This window comes from Rhinatrema bivittatum, chromosome 6 (genome assembly GCF_901001135.1).
Source record: "Rhinatrema bivittatum chromosome 6, aRhiBiv1.1, whole genome shotgun sequence".
Lineage (NCBI taxonomy): Eukaryota > Metazoa > Chordata > Amphibia > Gymnophiona > Rhinatrematidae > Rhinatrema > Rhinatrema bivittatum.
Window position 1 is genome coordinate 318415428 of NC_042620.1, and position 27813 is coordinate 318443240.

Consider the following 27813-nt stretch of genomic DNA (forward strand, 5'->3'; position numbering starts at 1 on the left):
ATGAATTATGTTTCATGGAGTCAAGCGTATCTTAGCAAAATGTTATTTTATTCCCTAAATGCCCTCTTTGCTAAAACAAGGCAATCTGTTAGATTCCCAGCTCTGCAACCTCCCACCGCCTCTGGCTCCACAGAGACCAAAGTGGAGTGGACCGAAGAGACAGGCAAGGATTATAAATGATACACAATAAAGTTTAGATGTTAAAGTAAATTAACAAACAGAAAAAAGGGAGAAAAAAAAAAGCTGCAAAGCACATTCCCCATTCTAGCACCCTTTCACTGTTAACTCTTCATTTACCATTTCAAAGCTTCTGGAAAGTGAGTTGAATTTGTACAGTGCGCGGCCATTAAGGCGACAAGCCGACATTCGATTTGATGCATTGTGACTCCCAGAGCAAAGCTGTTCTGCTTAATAGTACAAAATGTTTCTTTGTATTAAAAAAAAAAAAAAAAAAAATCTGCTTTGACATAGTTAGGGTGGATCAGAAGACTCCAGCTCTGATCCTTGTAGTGCTGCTGGCAGGAAGCAAGCAGTGATCCTGTGAACCAGTGACACTGGCTCAAGAACCCAGCATGCACACTGCATTCCCTCGGCACTGGCACAAAGTATGAAAAAAACAAGCTCTTTTTAAAAATGGTGGCACGTGGAGCCTGAAAGTCCCAGAGCTGCCACAAGACACAAGCAGGCCAAAGCTTTAAGCTAAAATATCCCTTCTATATCATAGAAAGGAAGGTTAGTTTGGCTTTTAATAGCCAGTACAGGGACCCTGCTCGAAGCCCCAGGTTGTGTAAATGTAGGTCACTGTAGGTATGATTCCAAATAGTGCACATAAATACATCCTCTTACAGCAATCTAGAAATACCATGTTTTGTACAAAAACATTGTGCTAACAACTAAAACAAAGTCCCAGGCTGCAGCAGGATTGCTGTTGGTTATTGGCTGCTTTGCTTTCCCACTTCTGCACCTTGCCTGGCATCAGACACGTCGACAGGGACCCGAGCTGTCAGCCCATCCAGGGCCTTTGTAACACACACCTGACAGCCAAGGCGAGACCTGCAAAAAAAAAAAAAAGAGAGAGAACAGCGGCTGAGCTTGGTCCAGGCATGGGATACTGACAGCTGAGACAGGATGAGCCAAGGTGCCTGGGATCCCTGTGCCGGGCATCCCTGTGCCGGGATCCAGCAGGTACAGGGCTGCAGCTGCTTGGATGAACCTCTGCATGTGCCCTGAACATCCAGGAGCATGAGGACACAGAAGGGAGCCTCTGAGAGGGATCCACATGTGAGGCTGAGAAACCTGAGCTTGCTTTTTTTTTTTTTTTTTTAAACCTGGCAGTTTGCTCCTGCTCCTCTTTACTTCTAGCTCAGTCAGAACCAGGGCTGGCATCCGGCACCAGGAGCTTTTGTTCATAACTGTTTTATAATCACCACCCCCGCTCCCACTGTACCTAGTCGGGCCAATGCAGTAGTGGTCTTGGGCCACAGGCCAGGAGCCATGCACCAGGGCTCGTACCAGAACCCTGCAATCATGGGCCCTGGATGTGGCCACCAGCTAACCCTAACCCTAACCTTCCGGGTGGCAATGCACAGCACTTTAGGATCACCTGCCTTTTTTGAGCATGGGTAGCAGAACTGCTTACCTGTAACGTGTTCTCAAAGGCCAGCAGCATGTCAAGTCTTCGGACGCAGGTGACATCATCAGATGGAGCCCAGCACACAATGCACTGACCTCCTGCCCCGACGGACTTCCTCACGCCCTGCTGGGCACATGCAGCCTGCTAGGTCCACCCGAGGACCCCTTTCAGTTTGTAATTCAACCCAGACTTGGAGAAGCTGACCAGTGGGAGGACAGTAGATGTTTGTGAGGACTGTCCTTAAAGAACACCTCTTACAGGTAAGCAACTCTCCTTTCGCCGAGGGCAAGAAGAATGGCAGTTCTCACTTATGGGGAATTCCTAGCTACAGACTGCCCTGACTGAATAAAGGTGGGGAAAAAAAACTGTACCAACTGGCAAAAACTATTTTTGCTGGCAACAAGCCATTTTTGTATTTTCTGACTTTTATAGGGCAGCGTGGAGCCAAAATAATGGGGTCATAGTTGCACAGAGGGGGGTCACTGCTGGACATCACGGCAGACGTGAACCGTTCACACAGGCCACGCTTGTCACAGCTGCTGGCTCTCCTCTCCTTCTGGAGCACTGGATGAAAATTTAATGCAATGAAATCAACGCAAATGACTAGAAAACTAAATCTACCACCGATTCCACCTTGGCGCACCACATGGCCGCCGAAAAATACGGAAACCTAGAGAAGCTCCCCAAAGATGACCAAAGGCATTGGAGAAGACCATGGCGCCCCCACAGGAAAGGATTTGTGTTCCGGGGAAGCAAAAAACTTCCCCTAAAAGCAAGATCGAGAAACCGGAGGGGCTCTGAAGAAAAAAAAGAGGGGAATCCCCATGTGGCAGTAAGGCAGGCTGACACTTTCTGGAAACTCTGAAGTCAGATTTCCGATGGCGCACCCACGTGAGGACTGCCCGCCCACTTGTCCTTGGCGAATTCATGCTTTCCTACCAGGCTGCGAGCCACAAGCGCACACAGAAAGATAGAATCTGATCTATTATTTATTGTTCCACTCTTACCCTTGCAAACCAGTACCCCTTACGTAAAGTTACGGCTCGGGTGGTTTTCTCATGTTTGCTTCTGTACTGGGCGGAGGTGCTTCTCATTCTGGTGACACGGGATAGGTCCTTCGGGGCAGGAGGTCAGTAGTTTGTGTCCCCCGGTGTGGTTGGGTTAGGACGATGACATTGTACAGTATCTCAGACTCAGAAAAGCAGCCAAGAAGGGACAGTGCTGCTGCACCTCAGGGCTCACTTGAATCCCAGCCAAAGAGTCATAGGCAAATGCTCAGACCTCATCTGGATTTCCTCAGCCTTACCTTCGTGGCAGAGCCAGTAAATATCCTCTCCACAGGGGATTATTTCTTTCTTATAATCCTGTACCGTACAAAAAGTACATATCTGTGTAAGTGAGGAACAATGGCCCAACTGAAAATAAACCAGTCCTCACTAAACTTGGATTTGGTACAATGTCCTGATGGGGCAGAATGGGAACAGTGGAAGTCATCTTCAGTGAGCAGAAAGCAAAAGTCGGATTCATGGAGCAATGCTGCCCTCTTGTGACCCCTCAGAATAAAGGAACCTTGTCAGACAACCAGCATAGGGGGTGCATGAACTCTGGGCCTCAAGTGCATGGGTTTCAGAGCTTCAGAGAGCCCCTGCTTACAAATACGTCTTCCATGCATTGTGAATATCCTGACAACCTGGGCATTCAAGGAGCAGAGTTTGCTCTCCCTGCCTTTGCATTGACAGCAGATGAAGGAAAGCACTGGAAAGGCTGGACAGGTGAGCTGAAGAGTGGGGTTACAGTGGTCAGCAACGTATCAGATCCTAAACCGCTGGGACCCAGCCATGGAAGTACATTTTTGACTTCCTTAAGCTTTTCTGTCTAAGAGTTGTGTTGCAGGCCCTGTACCAGTAAGCTTGCCCTTTTCTGGGCTTCTTCTATCCTATCAATGGCTTTACAGTGCCGAAGCAATGATTCTAATACAGCAGTACCAGGCACAGAGGTGACTTGTTTTCTGCACTGGCCCCTTGGATCTCTCCTACACATTCCATTTATCTGCTCAAGCTAATGTGATGCCGTTGCAGGAATTCTCCGAGAAGAAAGCGATTCCCCTGTCAAATTTCTCTAAAGCAGAAAGGGGTGCGGCCTGCAACTGTACAATAAGAAGGCAGAAGAGGGCAGGCTGATGGGAGGAGGGTGGGGGAAGGGATTGTTGTCTCTCCCTATTATAAGATTACTAGGGCTGCGGGTAGTTACTGCGTTGCATCCGCGCATGCACGATGTAATGACATCACCCAGAGCAGAGGGAGGAGCTGCAGGTCGCACGGGAGGGGAGCGCTGAGATCGCGGGGCCAGCGGGTACAGCGGCAGTGCAGCCAACAGGAACAGCAGGTGGGGATTCCCGGGCCCCACCAGCCCAAAAAACAAACAAAAAACGAGGGGCCGGCGGCAAGAGAGAAAGAAGCAGAGGAGGAGGAGGAGGAGGAAGCAGAAAGGCTGCAGGGAGATGACCTCAGAGCCAGAGGTGGAAGAGAACAAGGTTGGGGAGGAGCGAGAAGACAGGAAGGCCAGAGTAAATGATGGAAGGGGAAGAAGGGGAAAAAGGGGAGTGCGCAAACATTTTCCTCCTCATTACTACCACCTTATTGCCCCCACTGTTCCCCACATATACATCCCCCTCCCATCCCCCATGCCAAACACATATAAACACACTCACCCCAATCTCCACCTACTCCCAACACACTCAGCCTCCCCCCTCCCCCCCATGTCCCCAGACAAGAATGAAGGAGTTGGGGGGAGGGGAGTGTTCTCCCCACCCAACTAATCTCATCTCACCTCTCACAGTTTACTCCGTCCTTGACATACAGCATCCACCCAATCCCCCTGGCTCCACAGGCACACAGGAGGAGGAGAGCAAGGAAGAAAATGGATAGTCAAGGGAGAAGTGCTCACCCCTATCCCCCACTCCCTGACACTGCCCACCCCCAGTTACTCCCCAATGACCCATCCACCCCCCCACACCAGTCTATCCCCAGTCACTTTGGTACCTCCACACCACACCCCCATCCCCAGTCACTCCCTGACACTCCTAACCACTCCACACTCAGCCAGTCCCAGACACCCCATACGCAGAGCACACCCCCAGCCACTCCCCACTTATCCACTCCCCACACTCTCAACTCCTCCTACCCTACCCTTCCGACACACCTAGTCATTCACTGTCCACACCTCTCCCCCATTCACCAAAATCTCCACACACCAAACTCCCAGACACTTTCGATGCACACACAGAACCCTTCCCCTGTCATCCCCCCCCCCCCCACACATGGAAAGAGACAGCAGGGGGGGGGGGGGAGTAGGGAACAGGCAACGAGAAGACTTTGAAAGGGAGAGTGTGCACACCCACCCAGCTCACACATCCTTGATATGGACACCGCCTAACTCACCTCTGATACCACTCACACCAGCCCCATAACAACCACACACAGGAGTGAAGGGGAGTCTGTGGAGACTGCAAGGGGGAAAGAGTCCATCCCCCAGCATGCACACTCTCACTCACCTCCCCACAACACACACTCGGGAGAGGAAGAAGGAAATGGCAAGGGGGGGGGAGAGGAAAGGGAGAGAAAGTTCACACTTGTACAAGGGAGGAGAGGTAGGGATGGTGGGCAGAAAATGGGGTTAGGTTCTACCCCCCCCCTCTTCCACTTACACATCTCCAGCACATCCACACCATTCCCTCACATGTGGACAAGAGAGAGGGGTGGGGGAGAACGTGGAGCATGCACGGAGAAAAAAAAACTGCACATGCACCCCTACACATACCACCTACTCTCCTACCCCACACGTTCACACTCTCTGTATGCCTTCCGCCCCCCCCCCCACCACACACACACACACACCTAAGCACCTAGCCCCCTATTCCTCATCCCCAACAGAGCAAGTGCAAAGCACCAATAATGAATAATGCAGTTCATGGAGTCATAACACACTTTTTGATGTAATTACCACTCTCATCTTTTGGGCGTTCCCTTCACAGCAAAGGGGAAAAAAAAAGGAGAGGTGAAGTTGAGAATTCTCTAGCTCTTGCCCCTCTCATTAAAGTCATTTTCCCCATCCTGCCATTCCTTGCATTTTCCACCTAGGCACAAACATGGAGTCTAGCATGGAGAGTCCACTGGCAAGGTTGGCGAGTGAATTGAGCTGGGGCGCAGCCCCTAGTAATCAATATTTATGTTAGATTTTAGACCTTGCTATTTGATGTATGTTATATATTTTGTATATACCCTGGTTATTTGATTTTGTATATGGGCTGCTTATTTGATGCACTGAATATGGAGAAATTACTACTTACTTGATCGTTTCCTTTCCTTTAGTGAAGGGTAGGTCAATCCCCAGGAGTGGGATACACAAAAGCTAATCTCGAAAAGGGCGGGGAGGCTGCCAGCGGCCCAGTCAAAACCGCCCACGCAAAAAAGCGGCATCCTCCCTAGCCCTAACATCCAAGCGGTAATGCTTGGAGAAGGCGTGAAAAGATGACCATGTTGCCTCTCGGCAAATTTCCGCAGGCGATAACAAATGAAGCTCCTTCCATGATACCGCTTGAGCCCTCTGGGAATGCAGTCTAATCTGCTTTGGTAAGACAACCTCAGCAGCCACATAGGCTGCAGTAATGACCTCTTTAACCAGCAGGAAATCATTGCCTGCGTCTCTGGCGCTCCCTGCTTAACCTCCACCATGGAGAACAAACAGGCGAACAGACTTCCGAAAAGTTACCTCCAAGTACCGCAGCAATTGAAGCCTGATGTCCAAGGAATGCAAAAGGCGATACTCAGCTTCATCTCTGTCCCTGTCCAAGGCAGGCAGAGCATTGGACCGATTCAAATTAAAGTCTGAAACCACTTTGGGCAAACAGGAAGGCACAGCCCCAAAGTTGACCTGCACCCAGAGTCATATGGAGAAAAGGCTCATGGCAGGAAAGAGTCTGCAGCTCAGAGACCTGACAAACCAGACTGATACCAGAAAAACGGTCTTCAAAGTAAGCAGCCACAAGGAAAGAGTATGCAGTGGTCAAAAAAAAAAAAAAATGGACTTGCCAAGAACTCAAGGACCAAATTAAAATCCCACAAAAGCAACAGAAGCTGCAACAGGGCATAACTCCCCACAAGAAATGGGACACGTCCAGATGGGAAAACAAAGGCCCTCCATTGACTCTTTCCCTGTAACAAGCCAATGCTGCAACTTGAACCTTCAAGGTATTAAGGGCCAAACCCTTAAGCAAAACTGTCCTGTAAAAATTCCAAAATCAAAATAACATCCTTCTTGAGCAGTTGAGTACTCTCCAAATTCTAATGTAAGCTAGAGAAGTAGAAAATTTCTGGGCCTGAAGAAGAATGGAAATTACAGAAGGCAAATAACCGTGCTTCAACTCAGAGCCTGTTCAATGCCCAAACCGTAAGACAGAACTGACCTGGATCTTCGAGCAGAATGGGCCCCTGATGTAACAGATCCATCCGAGATGGTAGCCGGAGGGGACTGCCCACTAGAAGTCTCTGGAAATTGGCATACCATGGCCTTCAAGCCCAGTCCTGAGCCATTAAAAGGATGGTGTTTGTTTAACTTGTAATCTTTTGTATCAGCCTGCTTATCAAAGGCCAAAGCGAGAATGCATATAACAGGGCGCCACATAACCACTCCTAAATGAGAGCATCTATATCCATCACACTTAGGTCCTGCCTGAGACTCAAGAAACATGGAACCTTGGTGTTGTTGAAGTTCACCAACAGATCTAGATCTGGTAGGCCCCAGAGGTCCACCAGGAGCTGAAAGCCCTCGCCGCCAGCCCCCATTCTCCTGAGTCCAAGCTTCTCCTGCTGATGAAATTGGCTCTGATATTGTCCATTCCAGCAATGTGAGAGGCGGATATGCTTAGGAGATGCTGTTCCACCCATACCATGAGCGCATCTATCTCCTCGATACTTGTCAACTCTTGGTTCCATCCTGATGACTGATGTAAGCCACAGTTGTCGCATTGTCAGACATTATCTGAACCACCCCAACCTCTAGCCACTCAGCGAACCACAGGCACGCCAACCGAACCACTCATGCCTCCAGTCTGTTGATGTTCCACTGCTGCTCCCTGCATTCCAGCACCCTTGCACCACAAATTCCTGACAGTGAGTCACCCAGCCCCTGAGGCTCACATCTGTCATGAGTACCAACCAATTCGGCGTCAGGGAAATTCTCTTCCTGAGATGGTCTGTGTGTAACCCCCAGTTCAACTGGGATTTCACCTCTAATAGAAGGAGCAGCTTCACTGCATAACTCTGACTGTAGACTCCATCAGGAAAACAAGGCGCACTGAAGAGGGTGCTTATGTGCCCTCGCCCAGGGAACCACTTCTAATGCGGCAACCAACAACCCCAGGACTTGTAGATAAGACCATACGGTCAGACGAACAGAGTTCCGCAGGGATCAGACTCACAGCATCAATGAGTGGATCCAAGACTCTGACAGAAACACTCTGCCTGCCTTGTATCGAATCGAACCCAGAGATACTCCAGGATTTGAGATGGCTGCATATTGCTTTTGGCCAGATTCACCACCTAGCCTAGTTCCTGTAGCAAGGAAACCATCCTGAGGGAATCGTGAAGACTCTCTTCTATTGTCTTGGCTCAAATCAACCAGTCGTCCAGGCAGGGGTGAACTAGAATGCCCTCCTTGTGAAGAGCCACCACTATCATGACCTTGGAAAAGGTCCTGGGCGCTGTGGCTAGTCCAAAGAAAAGGAATGAAACTGGTAATGATGATCCAGGATGGCAAATCAGAGAAAATGCTGATGTTCCTGCCAGATAGGAACATGCAGATATGCCTCCGTCAGATACAGAGACATGAGGTACTCCCCTGCTTGAACTGCCATTATGACAGAACACATGGATTCCATCCTGAAATGTGTGACATGTAAATGTCGGTTGACGCCCTTGAGATCGTTTGGGATGAAAGGACCCTTCCTTCTTGGGCACGACAAAATTAATGGAATACTGGCCTATATTTTGCTGCAATTCGGGAACAGGAATCGCCGCTTTCAGAATCAGCCATTGTAATGTCGCTTCCACTTCTACCCTGAAAGTTGCATGGAGAGACCATGAAGGCATCCAGAGGATTGCGAAGAGGTTCTAGAACATAGCCATTCTGAACCACTTCGAGAATCCATTGATCTGAAGTAATCTGGGCCCACCTGTGATAAAACCGGGATAGACGACCACCTATCTCCCACAATACCTGATGAGCCTGCAAACCTTCATTGGGAAGACAGAGGGGCTCCACCTCCAGAGCCAGTATCCTTTCGAGGACATCGGGGGCGAAAGGACTGAGATCTACAGAAGGGGCGGGATCTCTGATAAGAACCTCCCCTATAAGGCCAAAAAACGCTGGTAGTCTCAAGAGTGGCTACTCGCCTAAGAAGTCCGGGAAACTGGCTTCTTATCCTCCGGCAAATGCAGGACCTGGGTCTCTCCCCATTTAACTTGCTATTTTTTCCAAATCACTGCCAATCAAAGTGAGCCTTTCAAAGGCAGTTTAGTCAGACTGGACTTTGAAATAGTATCTGCAAATCAGTTGTGCAGTCATAGCTGTCACCTAGCCACAATAACTGAAGCAGCTCCTCTGGCGGCTGTGTGTACCAAGTCACAGCCCCATCAGCCAAGAAGTCAGCCCCCGGTTCTACCATAGGTCCTAAATCGGACCCAACACTGCCAGACTCTTGACAGAGCTGCAAAGTAGCCCGAGCTACCAAGGCACAACAAGAAGCAATTTTCAAGTTCATTGTCACTGCCTCAAAAGCTTGCTTCAGGATAGCCTCAATCCTCCTATCCTGAGCATCCTTCAGAGCCGCACCTCCCTCTACTGGGATAGTGGTACATTTCCTGACAGAACATCCTAAGACATCTACCTGCGGATCCAAGGAGCATAAACCCGCTAAGACATGTCCTCCTTTAAAGGACTCTTCTGGCGCACTCCATTCCAGATCAATCAACTCCTGGATTGCATCCAAGAGGGGAAAGAAACAAGAAGCCTTGTACAGGGTGACCAAAATAGGATCCTTCTTCTGTGTCCTCAAGGAGTCAGGCCCAGCCACTCCAAGCATCTTCAAGGTCTGAGATATATGGCTCCAAATGTGGGGGAATATCCCCTTCCTCACCATGAGAGCCCCCCCACCTTCAAAGTCAGTATCATCCTGATCCACCTGCATTCAAGCTCTGTCAGACCACACTGCACTATGGCGCTTGAGCATGGAGACAGGCAGAGGAGTACTCAGAGAGCCTGGACCTACATTAGTAGGAATTGCCACTTCAGACTGGCCCTGTGGAAATGCCTGCAATCCCTGGAAGAATTCCACCTAGGAAAAGGGAGGCCAGGTCCATTCTACTCTCCATAGGCCCGAACCAGATGTCCTGCGAGCCAGTGTCCCCTAAGGACTCAATCCACGGACCAATCAGGAGAGGAGACACCCCTGCAATGTCTCCCTTCAGACTGAGGAGATGGACCATCGTTGGCAAAAATCGGAAGGAGGCGGCAAACTTCCCCGAGCATCCAGGCAGCACTGACACAGGCTTAAAGAAAGCTCCGGCTGAATAGCTCTGATGTGGCAGGCAGCACAGATAGAGAGGCACTTAGGTTTCTTCGCTGCAGGTGCCATGCTGTAAGCACACAGCCCAATGAAGGCTCACGCCTAGCTCTCCCGCATATACAAGCACGCCTAGTATGGATGCACATAAAAATGTGCATTCAAGCTTATGTGCCTAGGTTGCTCATCCTACCGGATGCCCAAAGTGGACGCTCAGGACCAACACCTAAACTGGGCACACAAGATGTGCGTCCAGAAGGCACGCACAAACAAAAATGGGCGCACACATGGATAGGCAAGCCCACGCCAATGGTCTGCAGCAAATAAATGCGCAAAAGTGCCCCGCAGCCTACCGCACGCCAAAATGGGAGAAGCCTGGAAGCGGGGTCTAGCCAAATGACTGCTCAACCCGCCGTGCCCGCACTCTCTCCTCACCTCATAGAATTCCCCAGAGAAGTGAGCGGGACAGCCAAACACCAAGGAAACAGACCCTTCTCCTGCTGTCTTCCTGACACTTTTTTTTTTTTCCCAAAAGTTAAAAAACTTTTTCCCGAGCTCAGCCCTCCCTGGCTGAGAGCAGGAATAGGTTCCAGCTACAGGGGGAGAGGGTTAAAGCCTTCACCCCCAAGCCTCTCTCTGCCTGCCACCGCTAATTGGAATTTAGGTCCACGCCAGTCAAGGCTACCGGACTGAGGCACTGCACGGTATCACCTCAGGAGGCAAGTGGTGCTCCACAGACATCTCCTTTCCAATTTCTCTCTTCTTTTTCTCCTTTATATTTTTTATTCACAGGCAGTCGCCAAAGGGAAATGCATGTTTGCCATCTGCTGGAGACGGAGAATACTGGCGGGCTGATGTCGGGGGTGGGACTATATAGCCATGACATCAGCTTTTGCTCCATCTCCATCTGCTGGCAGAGGTGCATAACCCACTCGTTGGGGTTGACCTACCCAAACGCTAAGGAAGTTCTATATTTGTACAGGCCCTGCTTATTTAATGTTTTGTATATATCCTGGTTATTTGATGTTTATGTTCTTATAGCTGATCTACGTGCTATTGTATTTGATTGCTGTGTTGTAAGCCGCTCTGCTTTTTGGGAGGAGGGTGACATCAATGGAAACTGAAAAGAAAAGAACACAAGGCCCGGCCAATCTACCCATTCTACCTTCTCAATGCAAAATCATATAAAAGTTGGAAGCGGTGTCTCTCCCTTCCTAAAACCAGTACCTCAGCAAGGAAAAATCTTCGAGGATTAATTTTACTTTTAACCTAATATTTTGTATTGCCCCATGACTTTCACCCCCCCCCCCCCCCGCCTAGTTGCTTCAGCAATGGCCCTTGGACGAGAGGCATGGACCATAGCTCCCGCTGGAGCCCAGTTCAAAGGTGCTGACTGGTAGGTTTGCTACATATGAACAACCAGGACTCCCCCCCCCAGGAGCTACAAAAACGGGTGCAAACCTTTCTTCCAAGAACAAGAGGTTATAAGGTGTCCTGGGGATAACAATGCTGCCAAAAATCTGTGTAGGACATTTCCAGTCTATTACAGCCCAGCTCCCTCCATTATCTGACGCCCAGTTACTTCAGAGGATCAGCTTTCCACGTGCCAAAAACCAGGAATTGGGACTTTTTGTAAGGGCATCTTAAGAATATGGATTCTTCCACACACCTCAGAAAACATCGCACTCACGTGTTAGTAAGTCCATACGCCAGGTCCAGCATGTCCATCTCCTCATCACTGATGGAACTGATCTTATCGAAAACCTTCTGCTCAAAAATGAGGTGACAGGTGGAGCAAGCGAGCGTCCCTTCACAGGCACCTGCCGAGCAGTGAGAGAGCCAGAAATCAATTCCCCTCCCCCTCACAAAACAAAGAAAAGCAAATAGGCAAAAACGGCTCGTCCTGTGGATCCAGGAAACGGGATCATCATCATCTTCGTTTCTTGCAAGCAAGAACTGGAAAACACTGGAGGTTCTGGAGGAACTGCACTGGAAATACACGTCTTTCACCCCTAGGTCACCGTTGACGCATCAGCTGATAGCAGAGTGCCAGAAACGATCGCAGGACAGGAAGCCATGTCCCTGAAGCCACCGTCACTAGCAGCCTGAATAAAAGTGCCAAGGCTAGCGACTGAATGCCCCTCCCATACGGAAAGAAGGCAACCCCATCCCAGCAAAGGCAAGGATGTCCGTCAAGGAACTTACCAAAGCCCTCGATGTCAAGGTTCTGGTTGATGACCACCTCCAGCAGGCTCTCTCCTTCCTTGGCTGTGGTCGTGAGTCGCTCTCCGTCCCGGTTGATGAAGTGGACTGTAATTTTCTCATCTGCTGATCTGTTTAGGGGAAGTCACAGTACATTCATGTTCAAATGTTCAAGAGTTAAAAACCTGAGAGCACCTTAAAAAGTCAGATAACAGAGCTGGGCTTGTTCACTAGAGAATGGAGTAAAACTTCTAAACTTGGTTGCTCCGTTCTTCCCAGTGCAAGTTACTGCACTGGCGAGTTTTAAGGGGAAACTGGCTCTCTCTGAGTGTCCTTGCAGAGTTATTGCACACTAACAGGTAAAAATAGGTACCTCCCTCCATGCTAGTCTGGGCTGCTCCCCCTCTCTCTCGGACAATTCTCCCAAGCACCACCACCACCACCCCTATCTCGGAGGATAAAGTACACACACACACACACACACACACACAGTACTTGGGGGAATATCGTTCTCTCCACCAGCTGAGATCCTGCACATCTTATTACCATGACCTGTACACTCAGATTTCAGCGACACACACATGAGGCAGCAAAAGCATTCCTGGGATACATTCCCGAGCAAAGAAATGTTTGGATAATGAGCCAATGGACTTTCTCTAGAACAGAAAACTCTCTGGCCTTGAAGCTAAAAGAATAATCCAAGGCTGGTGGCACAGATCACAAACAGAACTACAAACTTTACAGCCGGGCAACACATATATCCATGTCTGCAGGCAAGAGCTGAAGGGAAGGGGGGTGGAAGACAGGTTTATTAAAAGAGCTGCCGTGCGGTACTTGGGTTAGTGCCCCTGCCTGGTCAAGAGGAGGAAGTGGTCAGTAGTGGAGGAGTAGCCCAGTGGTTAGAGCAGTGGGCTGCAAATCAGAGAAGCCAGGGTTCAATGCCCATGACTGCTCCGTGTGAACTTGGGCAAGTCACTTTACCTTCCACCGCCTCTGGTACAAACTTCGGCTGCGAGCCCTCTGGGAACAGGGAAATACCTACAGTACCCGAGTGTAATCTGTGTTGAAGGCGGAATATGAATGAAAAAATAATACTGTTCCTCGCCTGGGATGCGGCACCCAGACGTGCCAGCACTAGAGGTGTGCTCGCTGCCCTTGGAAGAAGAGGGACATCCTTGCTCAGGTCAACAACCCAAATGAAAAAAAAAAAGCTCTTCTTTACAAGTGACGTCCAACTCTCCATCACAAGAGGGCATTGTAGGACTTTGACTACAATGTGGGCATACCTGAGAATACGCCAGGTTTCGCCCTGAAACACTGGGAATTAGCATACATTTCCAGGTCTCTGGCGAAACCCCTGAAAGCTCCAGGCAGGGGTTTCCCTAAGGCAGTGCCACTGCTCCACTTACTGCAGCACACAGAAAACAAAATGTTTTCTTTAGTTATGCCAGGTCTTCTCCAGCCTTACCCCTCCTCTCCTGTTCCCATGGCGATGGGCAGCAGGGTGGAGAAACAGGAGGGGAAGGGCTGGAGCTGAGCCAGCTGCCCACCGCTCTCTGTGATCCCAACTCAGTTTAAGGCAGAGTCAGGGAGGAGGAAGGAGCACAAGTGAGTGATTTCGGGGGGGGGGGGAGAGAAAGGTGATGTGCACCCATCCCTCTCAGTGCGATCACAACCCTGGTATGGGTGTGGGAAAAAGTCAATGTAACTACTGGACACCGTGCCCCATAGCTTTTTGATAAGAGGTGGACAGGAAACAGGAAAAAAGGCCATATATGTGACTGCCTGATGAAAGATGGATGTAAAGAAACAAAAAGAAAGTGTGTATGAACTAGCTCCTAGAAATACCTGTGTGTGCAAAAGTTTAGGCACCGCTGGTCAAATAATCTATTTCAATGAATTTTTAAGGGATGAGAAGCTGACAATCTCTACATGGTACAAAGTTAAACATGATGAGGTCCATCTTCCAAAGATTTTAGTCAGATAACTCCGAAGTTATCCAGCTACATGAAGATATGGGCACTTATTACCCAGCTAGAATTTAGCCAGATACATCCCCAAAATGCTCCTAACTTATCTGGAAGGAGTTCAGTTAGCCAGCTAAGTTATCCAGGTAACTCTGATATTCAAAGTTAGCCAGATAACAGCCGGCTAAGTCTGATCGGTCCAAAGAGCTCACCTAAAGTTAGGCAGCTAACTTTCAGATATCAGTCTATATTCAACAGTGCAGCTGCATCACCGAATATCCCTCCAAACTCAGCCAGATAAGTTTGTCCAGCTAATTTTGCTATCTAGGCAATGAGGAAATATGCACCCTGCTCTCTCTCAGCAATTTTTTTTTTTTTTATGAAAATGATCATTTTTTTATTGATTTTTAACAAACTGGAATAATAAAACAGCGAACATGGCATGTGCAAAAGACTAGATACCCTTCCAGTTAATTCATTACTACTTTTTGTTTTTTAGTTGTTAATAAAGCCCAAAACATTGGATTGACTTGTTAGGCCTTCCAGTAGTTGGGTGAAGGTAATTCCACTGTTACGTTTGCCGGCTCGCAGGACAGCGCCGTGAGCCGACGTACTTGCCCTGAATACCGCCTGAGCTTGCTCCATGCGGCAGAACAAAGCCGACCCTCTTATCCATGGCTCAGGCACCTCCAACCATCTGGCTCTGCTCCCTCTAGGCGCACATGCCCCCAAAGTCTGTAGTTAAAGGGCCCTCGGAGGGAAACGGGCTGCGGCGCTCCCAAATGACGACATCTCCTCCGGCCTTGCATTCTCCAGACCGCACTTCAGCAGTGGGGCGTCTGCAGCCTTAGAGAGTGAGCTGCCGCTCTTTCCGCTGTTCCTGTGTCTTCCCTCGTTCCTGCCTCGTCTCTTCAGCCTTATTTCATCCAGTTACCCTGCTACATTCTCAGTCCTTCTCCATGTCTCCCATTCCTACCCTCAGACTGACTACAGGATCTGACCCACACATGACCTCTAACCATTCTTGCCTGCCGCCCACCACCGACCTTAGCCTGGGCCTAGACTACTCTTGCTTGCTGTCTTCCTCTGACCTTAGCCTGGTACCAGAACTCCGCCCTTCACATCACCTAAGAAACTCTCTCCTAAAACCCGCCAGCCCCTGGAACCCAAGGGTTCAGCCTAAGGGGAAAGAATCTGGTATAGGAGAAAGCAGAGTTGCTTACCTTTAACAGGTGTTCTCCCATGACAGCAGGATGTTAGTCCTCACATATGGGTGATATCAGATGGAGCCCTGTCACTGAACACTTTTGTCAAAGTTTCTAGAACTTTTGACTGGCACCCTGAGCATGCCCAGCATCCACTAACCCTGTGGCCACACTGGGTCCCCCTTCAGTATCGTTTGTAGCAAAAAGTACGAGCGAAAAATAAAATAAGAAAACGTAGGCGAACCCAACTCCGCAGGGTGGCGGGTGGGTTTCGTGAGGACTAACATCCTGCTGTCCTGGGAGAACACCTGTTACAGGTAAGCAACTCTGCTTTCTCCCAGGACAAGCAGGATGGGAGTCCTCACATATGGGTGAATAGCGAGCCACAGGATGCCTGAGCAAAGGGAACCAAGCAGCACCCAACAATGTGCAACAGGCACAACAACAGGGGTGCTGTTGGTTATGTAGGGCAGTCTGAATTTCACAGTGGGCTGTAGGTAGGAAGAGTTGGGTTCCTAAATGGAAACAAATTATGCAGTACAGATTGACCAAAGACACAGTCTTGCCTGCCAGCTTTGTCGAGACAGTAATGAGCTCCAAGTAGCAGCTCTACAGATGTCAGCAATAGGTACCGAACGGAGGTGTGCTACTGATGTTGCCATGGCTCTGATCGAATGTGCTTTCACGTGTCCCTGTAGCGGAAGGCCTGCTTGTTGGTAGCAGAAGGAAATACAGTCTGCCAGCCAGGTGGACAGAGTCTGCTTGCCCACCGCAACTCCCAGTTTGGTCTTATCAAAAGAGATAAAAAGTTGGATGGACTTCTTTTGGGCTGTAGTGCGGTCTAAATAAAAGGCGAGAGCATGCTTACAGACCAAGAAATGCAGTGCCCACTCACCTGGGTGTGAGTGAGGTCTTGGAAAAGAGGTGGGCATTATTATGGACTGATTTGAGTAGAAATCAGACACTACCTTTGGCAAGAATTTAGGGTGAGTGCGGAGCACTACACTGTCGTGGAGAAATTTTGTATAAGGTGGGTATGTTACCATAAGAACATAAGAAATTGCCATGCTGGGTCAGACCAAGGGTCCATCAAGCCCAGCATCCTGTTTCCAACAAAGTCCAAACCAGGCCACAAAAACCTGGCAATTACCCAAACACTAAGAAGGCTATTCCCTAAGTAAACTTGATTAATAGCCTTTAATGGACTTCTCCAAGAACTTATCCAAACCTTTTTTAACCCAGCTACACTAACTGCACTAATCACATCCTCTGGCAACAAATTCCAGAGCTTAATTGAGCGTTGAGTGAAAAAACATTTTTTCAATTTTTCTTTATGAGTCAGAGGCTTTTAGCCAAGTCCAGCCCTGACCTCATGTTTTCCAGCTTCGACTCCCTTTTGTGGGAATGGAGAACAATCCTTCTTGGAATTCTTCAAGTAGAGCTGGTAGGCTGCTATATAGGCCATCAGCATGGATCTCTGGAAAACTCTGCGGCCTAAAGCATCCAATGACTTTTGTTCTTTGCTAGGTGGGGCAGAAGAGTGAGGCCGAGATCTCTTAGCCTTCTTCTGGGCGGATTCCACCACCACGGATTGGTGGGGTAATTGGCTCTTCTGAAAATCTGGGGCTTGTTGAACCAGGTATGTGGCGTCAGTTTTCCTGTTGACTGGAGGCACCGTTCCCGGGTGCTCCCAGATGCGGTGTAAGAGGTCAAGTAAAACCTCATGGACAGGAATTGCCATGATTTCCTTAGGGGCATCCACGAATTGAAGCACTTCCAGCATTTTATGTCTTATGTCCTCCTCCATCTGCAATTTAAAAGGAATGGTATTTGATTTTTGGAGTGTGATTAAATTAAGCATGATGGGGTCAATATTCAAAACTGGCCAGTTAAGAAACTTGGCCAGTTAGAACCTATTTGGCTAAGTTATAGCTATGCCAGTTTTCAGCACTCTGGGATGTAAACCAGCTGGTGATTTGCTACTCTTTAGTTTGTCAATTTGCCATATTACATCTTCCAGGTTTACTGAGATTTGTTCCAGTTCCTCTGAACTACCACCCTTAAATATCACTTCTGGCATGGGTAAAGACCGAAGCAAAGAATTCATTTAGCCTCTCTACTATGGCTTTGTCGTCTCTAAATGCCTCTTTTACCCTTTGGTCTTCTAATGGTCCAACTGACTCCCTTGCAGGTTTTTTACATCAAATGTACCTGAAAAGATTTTATTATAAGTTTCTGCTTCCATGGCAAGTTTCTCTTCAAATTATCTCTTTACCTTCCTTATCAATGTTTTACATCTAACTTGTCAGTGTTTATGCTGTTTCCTGTTTCTTCATTTTGGATCCCTTTTCCATTCTTGAAAGATATTTTTTTTAGCTAGAATAGCCTCACTCACCTCACCTTTTAACCATGACGGCAGATGTATTCCATCTTTTTTAATGCGTGGAATACATCTGATCTGGGCTTCCAAGGTGGTATTTTTTTAAACTCTTAACCATTGCAGTTGCTCTTTCAGGTTTTTTCTAACCATTTTTATCATAGCATTAACTTCAAAAGGGAGACTATCACAGTAGAGTTCCTTCGTGTTCTTCCTCCAGTTATCAAGTCCAATTTGATCATGTTATGATCACTTTTGCCAAGTGGCCCCCAACACCATTACCTCTCGCACCAAATCATGCATTTCTCTAAGGGTTAGATCTAAAATAGCTCCCCCTCTTGTCAGTTCTTGCTCCATTAAGCAGTCATTTATTACAGCATAATGCGAGACTTATGATCATAACTAATGAGCCTTGCCTTTACCTCCTTAGGTAAATCTCACATCAGGAGATGCTAGTCAATTAAATCTATAGTCGCTAATAATTTTGGCAAAGATGCTCTGATCACTCGATCCCTGATGTTGGCACTGTGTGAATAAGCAATTAAAGGAAATTCTTTGAGAGAACACCATAGCTGTGTAATAACTTGCACCCATCATTAAACACTATTTAAGAAGCATGATTTTGATTTACAATGGTCCATCACTGAGCATGAATATGTGCCACAAAGAAGGGGTGATCTGGTTTCACTTCTACACTGTAGAGGACAGTATTGGATTTTTACACATAACACTGTGCAACCCCATGAGATGAATAATGCAGTGGCATGGCTTAGTGTTCTTTAAATTTTCAATAAGATAGGATGGTCTACCCCTTTATTCCCTATTGAATGGTGTTTATACAGGTCATGTTATGTTCATAAATGCCACGCAACCCAAACGACTTCAGCTAGCACGGAACACTGCAGCAAAGATCGTATTCAATAAATCTACATTTGATTGTGTAACCCCCCTTTTAGTTGATCTACATTGGCTCCCAGTATCCCTCCGCATCCAGTTTAGATTGGTTGTTTTACTGTCAAAGCTCTGCATTAGGATATCCCCTCTTACCTTGCAGCTGTGATCTCTCCCTATCTCTCCTCTTGACAGCTGCAGTCCTCACAACATGAACTTCTAGTGTCGCCTTCCATTAGGAATATTTGTTTTCAAAGTTCAAGAGCAATTTGCTTTTCCTATCTATCGCTTTGTTCCTGGAACTCTTTACCCCTTAATATTCGTCTTGACAAAGAGTTCGTGAAATTTAGGATAGCACTTGTTACACCTGTTTTTACTAGCTTTTCCTCACCCGATTACTTGATGTACTGTTTTTATGTTATATTTTATGGATTTTTATTTTTTACCTCACTTATGTCATTGCTTTATTTTCCTATTTTAATCATTTTAAATTTGTATATTTTCCTGTAATTTTATTTGCTTTGATTTTTTTATGTTTTTCTAACTTAAGGCTAACAAATCATAACATATATGTTATGATTTGCATTACTTGTACGTTTGAACACTTATGGATGTTGTTTAGGTTTTTTAATTTTATTATTGGTCTATGTGTGTTCATCTAACATTTTAAATGTTTGTTTTTAGTTGCCCCTGAGGCAGCTCTCGACTAAAGAGCGAAATTCGGCCAGAGTCGGGCAAATTTCAATAAAGGGCTTTTGTATATACACCGATCTTCGTTTTGTTTACTGCTACACAGAAAAGCTTTTTGGACAGCATAATGCGAGACTTATGATCATAACTAATGAGCCTTGCCTTGAAATCAGATGGTGCCTAGCTCTGTGATACAAAGGCCTCACATTTTATCATTTCTAGTTTGATGGTTACTGGCTTATCTTTTTTGTACCATGTAGAGGCTGTGCCACCTTTGGTTTACTTAGAGATTCATTGAATTATACAATCTGACCAGTGGTGCCTAAACTTTTGCATACAATTGTTATCTATTGCATGTAAAACATAAGATATACCAAACTAGGTCAGACCAAAGCTCCATCTCAGTCCTATCTGTGACAGCAGAAAGCAGCGAATGTATACAGCAGTGTTTCCCAACCCTCTCCTGGAGGCATACCGTTGCAGGAGAGGACAACCCGGGGCCCTTGAAGGAGCTGGAGAAATGAGCAGGCCCGGGTGCAGGCCGAGCGCGGACAGGACGCGCAACAGACCAGAGAGTTGGCCACCCCGATGTAAAATTGTAATCAAATTATTGGCAGACATAAAAGATGATTTAGAATTCATTACATTTTATTTTGATTTTAATCCTGCTAGACTGCAGTAAATGCTCCTAGTAGGTAACAATAAAATAGTACCACAAATGACACACTTTGATAGTAACAAAATAAAATAATCAGCAAAAAGTTCTGATACTATTCAGGATATACAGTATATCTAATATAATATAGGTCAAGTCACTCAGCAACCAGTTACAATAACCCCAGACACAATCACAATGCAGCTATTCAGACAGCAACAAAAGGTACATCCGTAGCATAGAAAAGCCCTAACATCTTAACGCCCTAGAAATGAAAATGCTGCTGAAATTACAGCAGTCTAAAGCTAAAAATAAGGCACATATTGGCTCAGCCGAACGCCTTCTTGAAAAGCCAACTCTTTGGGATTGACTGTTGAAGCAAAAATGCAGAGTCCTGATTGGGTAAAAGAGAAAGTACCAGAGACGCACCCCATATACACACAGACGTCTCCGTGGCAAAGCACCAAGCTCCTGCTAGGAGTGGGCACCTCAGATTTGGTGGCCTTGCAGCTTCTTGTGCCCTTTGCCCCTCTCGATTGGGTAAACTGTGTTATCAATATACCCCACAATGCAGATCTTAAGTCTCAAACCTTAAAATTTGACAAACCAAGTGGTATTCACTCCCAACCCTCAAGGGCTGCCAGCAGGGCACGTTTTCAGGATATCCCCAATGAATATGCATGAGACAGATGAGGATACAATGCACGCAGTGTGCATGTAAATCTCTCTCGTGCATATCCCGAAAACCCAACCTGTTGGCCGCCCTGGAGGGCCAAGAATAAATGCCACTGGACTACCTGCTGACCGAGTGCCCCAGCCCAGCCCCCAAGCACAGGCTCAGCCACTGACTCCTGTTCATCTTCACAGGGCCACGACAGGTTAAAGGGCTTTGCTTTGGTCTCTCAGCTTTCCAATCTGAGACCTACTCAAAGAAGCTCAGACATACGCATCCCCTGCCGAGCACCGGGTCCAATCTTTACCCCTTTTTTCTTTTCTTGCACCGCTGAATGTCCCACACCATAAATCCAAACGTAAATCAAATACACAAAATTTACCAGTTTCTTATTATAGTAAACAAAATGTACGTGCAGAGAAAAACACAGTGGCCAGAAAAGAGACAGGAAGAGCCGCCAAACTTCCCATTGTCTGAGTAGGTTGGTGCAATCTTTCCTTAAGGAACCAGAAAGGTGCGAGGGTCCATTCCTGTCAGCAAGCAAGCATTTCTGGGCCTCCAGGACAGTACTGGGAACAGCCCTGCACACACCCTGTCCAGCCATTAGAAGTTAGGGACGCAGCCAGGTACTCATGGATCTGGAGAGGAAGAGGTGCTTGAGAAAGCACAAGGCACATCGAGCATAACTGGAATATCCGTATAAGTTGTGATCAAATTGCTGACAGACAAGGATGGAGAATTCATGAACTTAATTGATTGTTCATGCAATGCTTTTATAACAGTTTGTGACTCTTGAGGCCTGCAATTGGCCACCCCTGCTGTTCAGTAAGTGGACCATGGGTGCGTGCAAAGGAAGGCGGCTATTTTAGCACCAGGGAAACAATCTGTGCTGTTTCCCTTAGAAACTGAACAGCGTGCATGCATTAAAAGCTCCATGTAATTTGCATGTATTTGGGTGGGTGGTCGCACTAGGTGCTAATGGTGCATGTACTTCTGGAAAACCCATGGACCTCCCTTGATCTGAACACACCCAGAGGATGAATGCCACTGAGAACGCCAGATCCGCACTCTGGAATTCTCTGCCTGAAGACTTAAGGGCAGAATCACCCACCTGCAGTTTTAGCGAGAAGCTGGTCTCTTTTTCCCCACAAGCGTTTGATCTGGCTCATTAGTATGTACAGTTAGATGCAGGTGGACAGACCATGGGTTACAAACCACACAATTCATTAGGTTTCTTTTTTTTTTTTGTAATAAACATTTTATTGCATATGCATGGATATAAACATTTGACAGGGATTCAGAGACATATACAAAACATTATCTGTAGTAACAAATGAATCTTAATAATAAGCATTCTCTATAATGATAGCCTATCCCATAGCCTGTCCGAACTATTCTGGCCTCTAAACTCCCCAGCTCCTACAATCTAGAATCCTACTAACCAGCCCCCCAACCTCTCCAACACGGGTATCCAGGTAAACCTAAGAAATAGAAATAAGAATAAAATAAAAATAAAAAAATTGACAGAGCAATATCCAAATGTGGTATGATTTTGTCCTGTTTGATATTTAATGTCAGTGCTGTGTGTTTTAGTCCTGATGTTGTACTTCTTTTGTACTAATCTGTTGTGACACTCCTGTGAAGGGCCAATACAGCAGAATCATTTTTAAAATAAAGAAATAAATGATAATACAGCCAATAGTATGCGCATTCTGGAAGCCTTTAAAAATTGCCCCTGAGAATTCCAGCTTATCCCCATCTATTTGTAGTTTGATGCAGCCTGTGGATTATTATTTTGGCTATATTTCTTTTGGATACCACATGCCAAGAACAGAGGGAAACTATTAGAAGCTGCAAGATGAGGTATAATCAGTTACAAAATGTCCTGCTGCAGAAGCCTTGATAGAACTGTCAAAAACTGTCAAAGAAAAAAAAAAAAAAAGCTCAGACAAGGCTGAAATCCTGTGTGCAGAACAGGTCAGGATTACCTTTGCAAATCTTTACATAAAACAGAAGATTGTGAAGGAGGATAGGAGAAGTTCTGAGACACCCCCCCCCCCCAAAAAAAATAAATACACTGTCCCCTCTACATCTCAGTGGGCAATGACATGAAGCCTTTCTGCTCATCTGGACCAACTATCAAACCAGAGGCATCAGTAAGGTCAGGGCATATTAAATGCTGCACTGTGCCACTCGAGCTCCGACTAGAACTATGCATTCGGAAATTCAAAACAGGGGTTAACACATGGCTCTTTAAAATGGCCTACCCTGATCCGGACCCCACGTAGTCCCCCCCTGCTCCCTCTACTCCTTCAGAGAAAGAGCCCTTGTCATTAACCTACTCATAGCCTTCTCCTTTATTCCTTTTTAATTAGCCTCTGTTTTGTCTCCCATTTGCTGCACCTCCTTATATACCCCTTATTTCCCCTATACCCCCTTCCCCTGTCCTCAACCCCTTCTTTTTCCCTATAGCAACCATTTATACCCCTTTTATTTACCCCTCCGCTTTCCTTTAACCCTTACTTTTCCCTATAGCAACCCTGCTAGTCTATACATAGTCGCCTTTTGAACATATAATTTGTAATGTCATATATAGTGTCTCCTGTATGTACTAGTTAAAGATAATGTATATTATTGTATATAATACTTTTTGTTATTATTGTATATAATACTGTTTGGAGTGTATAATTTATTTAAGGTTATCCACAGTGGATACGTTTACACATTGTCCCTAATTGAGTATATAATTTGCAATGCTACTTATTATGTTTCCTGTGTTGTTTTCCATTAGGTACTGTTCCTTTTCTCTTCTTCCTGTTTTTCCCTCTCTCCGCTCACCCCTTCTCTCTTCCTATCTGCTCCCTCTTCCCCCCACCCTGGTTTTTTTGTAATTTCCTCCTTCAGTTATATTGTAAACCAGCATGATGTATCCATGAATGTCGATATATAAAAGCTAATTAATAAATACATAAATTCTAGTGAATGACGTAAAAGCAACAAATAATACACTTGTAAAAATTAATCATCAAATTAAATAAAAACAATCATATTACATGTGTTTAACTTTAATCTCTCTTAAATATCAATGATGTTCTCAACTCAATTATCTATTCTGCAATCTCTCACTCTCTCTTATAAGCATTCTTAGACAACCATGTTTTCAATTCATGTCTAAATCTCTTGTCATCAGTTAACATACGTAGTATTTCAGGCATAGGGGCAGATATTCAAAGGGGTACGCGCATAAGATACGCGCATACATCCCGAAAACCTGCCCCAAGCTCCCCCTGCGCGCGCCGGCAGCCTATGTTGCATAGGCTGCCGGCGCGCGCAAAGCCCCAGGACGCGCATAGGTCCCGGGGCTTTCCTGAGGGGGGGGGGGGTGTCGCGGCCGACATGTCATCGGGGGGCGGGGCTGCAGCCGTGGTTCCGGCCCGGGGGCGTGGCCGCGGCCTCCGGACCAGCCCCTGGATTGGAACATGGCGCGCCGGCAGCCGGCCCGCACAAGTTACGCCTGCCCAAGGCAGGCGTAACTTTTGAAATAAAGGGGGGGGGGGAATTAGGGCCAGGGGGGCAGGTTAGTTAAGGGAAGGTGGGGGAGGGGTGCCAGAAAGAAAGCTCCCTCCGAGGCCGCTCCGATTTCGGAGTGGCCTCGAAGGGAACGGAGGCAGACTGCCGATTTTGCGCAGCCTTGCGTATGTATTAAAATCCGGCGTACTCTTGTTTGTGCCGGGTGTGCAAACAAAAGTACACGCTCATGTACTTTTTAAAAATCTGCCCCATAGTGTTCCACAGCTTAGGACCCGCTATAGAAAATGCATGGTCTCTAACTTCACTTAAATGTGCACTCCAAGTTGTAGGGACACCCAAAAGACCCTTATTTTGAGTCCTAAGTGTTCGTTGAGGAGTGTATAAATGCAGCGCTGCACCAATCCAGCCAACATCATTAGAGGAAATAACATTAAAAATTAAAGTAAGGATTTTATACTGAATCTTGAACTGTCCAGGAAGCCAGTGTAATGAAATCAAGTTCAGACTTATGACATCCTAGTAATACTCTAGCCGAAGCATTCTGGAACATTTGTAAAGATCTCAACAATAATCCAGATTAGAAATGATGAGAGTCTGGAATACCGTATGAAAATCCTCAAAGATTAATAAAGGTTTTGATACTACCGCAAATGTACGGAGTAAAAGAGTTTCATTTCACAGTATATTCCATTCTCCTCACTGCCGTGGAGACAGACACTTTATATTAACCACCTTCAATGGCACTGCCCCTCTTAAATATCTGGCAAAAGTCACAGAGACAACTCCCTGATTGGTAATTCAGCACACTGGAAGATTTGGGAACCATGCTAAGGCCCACTCCATCCCTCAGAGGGCTCTGAATACAACTGTGCAAGAATGAAACTAGGAGAGGTCCTACAGCCGGCAACGCCGTTCTCGAACATTTGTCTTCACATCAGTGCCCTGCAATGCGCTCTCCAACATCAGCCGTGTGCCTCCTCCTTATTCCCCTGGCATGTTTCCACATGTTTCCAGTGACACCTGTGCCAGGGAACTTAAGAAGTGCCATGCTGCGCCCTGCATCCCGTCTCCGACAGCGGCCAATCCAGCTCGCAAGTACCCGGCACATCCCATAAAATGCATCTAATTCCTGTTTCTCACCCCCCAGGGACAGCAATGGCTTTCTTTCGTCTCCCTGGCTAATAAGGTGTTTATGGACTTTCCCTCCGGAACTTGTCCGAGCCTCTTAAACCCCGCTCTGCTCGTCTCCTTTACCATGCCCACTGGCAACAGATCCCATAGCTTGACAGCGCGCTGAGTGACAAAGCGCTTTCTGCCATCTGTCGCGAATCTGCTGGTGGTTTAGTTTCATGGCGTTTTAGTATTTACTTGAAAGGGCAAATAACAGTCCTCTGTTTACCCCTCCCATCCTACTCCTGATTTTATAAACATCTGTCATATCCCCTTTTCAGGCTGAAGAGCCCTCGCCAGCATAGCCTCTCGTCGCAGAGGAGCCGTTCCATTCCCTTTGCCATTTTTCTTGCCCTTCTCTGTACATTTTCTAGTTCTGCATCTTTTTTTTTTTTGAGATGGGGTGACCTCCATTTCTTGCCAAATAATTCCTAACATTCTATTTGCTCTTTGACCCCCACCGTGCACTCAGCAGCAGGTTTCAATGCATCGTCCACAATGACTCCGCGGGTCCTTTTCCTAAGTGGTGACTGCCAATACAGAACCCAGCATTGTGCATCCATAATCAGGATCATTTTTTTTCCCCATATGTGCATCTCTCTCTGCACTTCTCCATATTAAATTTCGCCTGCCCGGTCCCCATCAACCCCCTTTCAAAGGCAGCATGGAGCCGCCTGTTCCCACCCATGGAAGAAAACATTTCATATCTATTGACTACCATTCATTGCTTATTTTTGGAAGCCTAAAAAAAAAAAAGTGTCAGTCAAATTTGGAAGCAGTTTTATGTGGTGGAGAACTCAAAACTCACCTACTTTGTAGGAGAAAATTAATCGTCAGCAATTTTCCTCATCTAATTTCTGGAATCTTTCACTCTAACAAACCTGAACCACCACACAATTACGTGTAAGAAGGAAAGCAACCCCTCTGCTGCCAAGAGTAATGTGACAAGGTTACATAAGGATAATCTCCCAACTAGCAACCATACAAACCTGACCTCCTGCAGAAGATCATTCTGCTTTCGATTCCCCCCCTTTTGTCCTCTACTGTTCTGGGTAGATGGGCACATTCACACTCCCATACCTAACACAACACATTGTACCCAGCTTTCTTACACCTGTCTCCCCATCACTGCTCTTACCACTGCCCACTATATCTTTCTCACCTATACTTCAAATCTGGTAAGATTTTGGATGCAATCACTTGCACCGCTAGGCTATTTCAGAGCTTTCTGTGATGCAGTATTTCCTCTAAGCCAGCCTGCCTCCCTCCTAGATCATATCATGTGCTTGCTTGCCTCTTTGAGGTTTTTCTCCGATGGGAAATTGCATCTTCTTGTACTTTACTGAACCTCCTATTCGAATGATTTCGGCTCTCTTGGTTAGATTTTAGAGCGTTGCTGCTACGTTTCACTCTCCTCCCCGTCTGTTTTATATTTCCTCCCAACTTATCTACCTCTTCTAGGCACCTGCTGCTGGCTGCCCTTCCAGACAGGAGTCTGGGCGACATGGACCTTAGATCTGAGAGCCAGTTTGGCAGGTCTTGCAGGAACGGCACAGGGTAAACGTCCCCTGGCATTCCTAAAAATCAAACCTTTTGCAGTGGTTAAATTACCACTGGTTAAAAACAAACTAGAATAACAGAAGAAGGAAGAGGAAGCCTAAAGGCTCTTCGGAAACGAATGAGAGGTTTATTTGCGCTGTAACTGTGCCCGGGTCATGCACCCAGAGCTTGCTCTTTAACCTTCATTTCAGGAGATCGCTGATCTGGGACCTGCTGGGTAGTCACCCCGATTGGCGCTGAGTTCGCTGGACCTTGGTCGGACCCGGCATGGCCAGCCTGCTCCAGGAAGCTTTTATTTGGGTGGGGGGGGGAGAGACCTGCCTTTGGTTTTTTTCCGGGGAGATCTGCCCAGGATTAAAGATCCCTGGTGATGCGATCTCACTGCTCCTGCCCTTTGCAGTGCGGGGCGCTAGCTCCGGTGCTTTCACTTTCGCCTCTCCCTGAGACCCTCCCCCAACACGCGTCGGAGACCCTCACTCACCCGGCGTCCTGCAGCCTGGCCGTGCAGCTCAAGCCTCTGCGCGCCGGAGCGCGGCTGGCGTGGAGTCCCCTCAGGAAGGGCCGCAGGAGGCCCGCGATGCGGCGCGCGGTCATGCTGCCGGTGTGCGGTGCTGCCCCGCCGCCCCCGGGCCGAATAAG

At 47.1% G+C, this 27813-nt stretch overlaps 1 protein-coding gene across 1 annotated transcript; it reads right to left on the minus strand.

Moving 5' to 3' along the window:
• Positions 1-29: 29 nt before the first annotated feature.
• Positions 30-27813, minus strand: LOC115094470 (adrenodoxin-like). The gene is made up of 4 exons (XM_029607555.1): positions 27656-27813; positions 12459-12586; positions 11944-12073; positions 30-1053 (listed from the first exon to the last, which is right to left on the minus strand). The coding sequence occupies exons 1-4, from the start codon at positions 27766-27768 to the stop codon at positions 933-935; spliced, it is 492 nt and encodes a 163-aa protein (XP_029463415.1). The 5' UTR covers positions 27769-27813; the 3' UTR covers positions 30-932.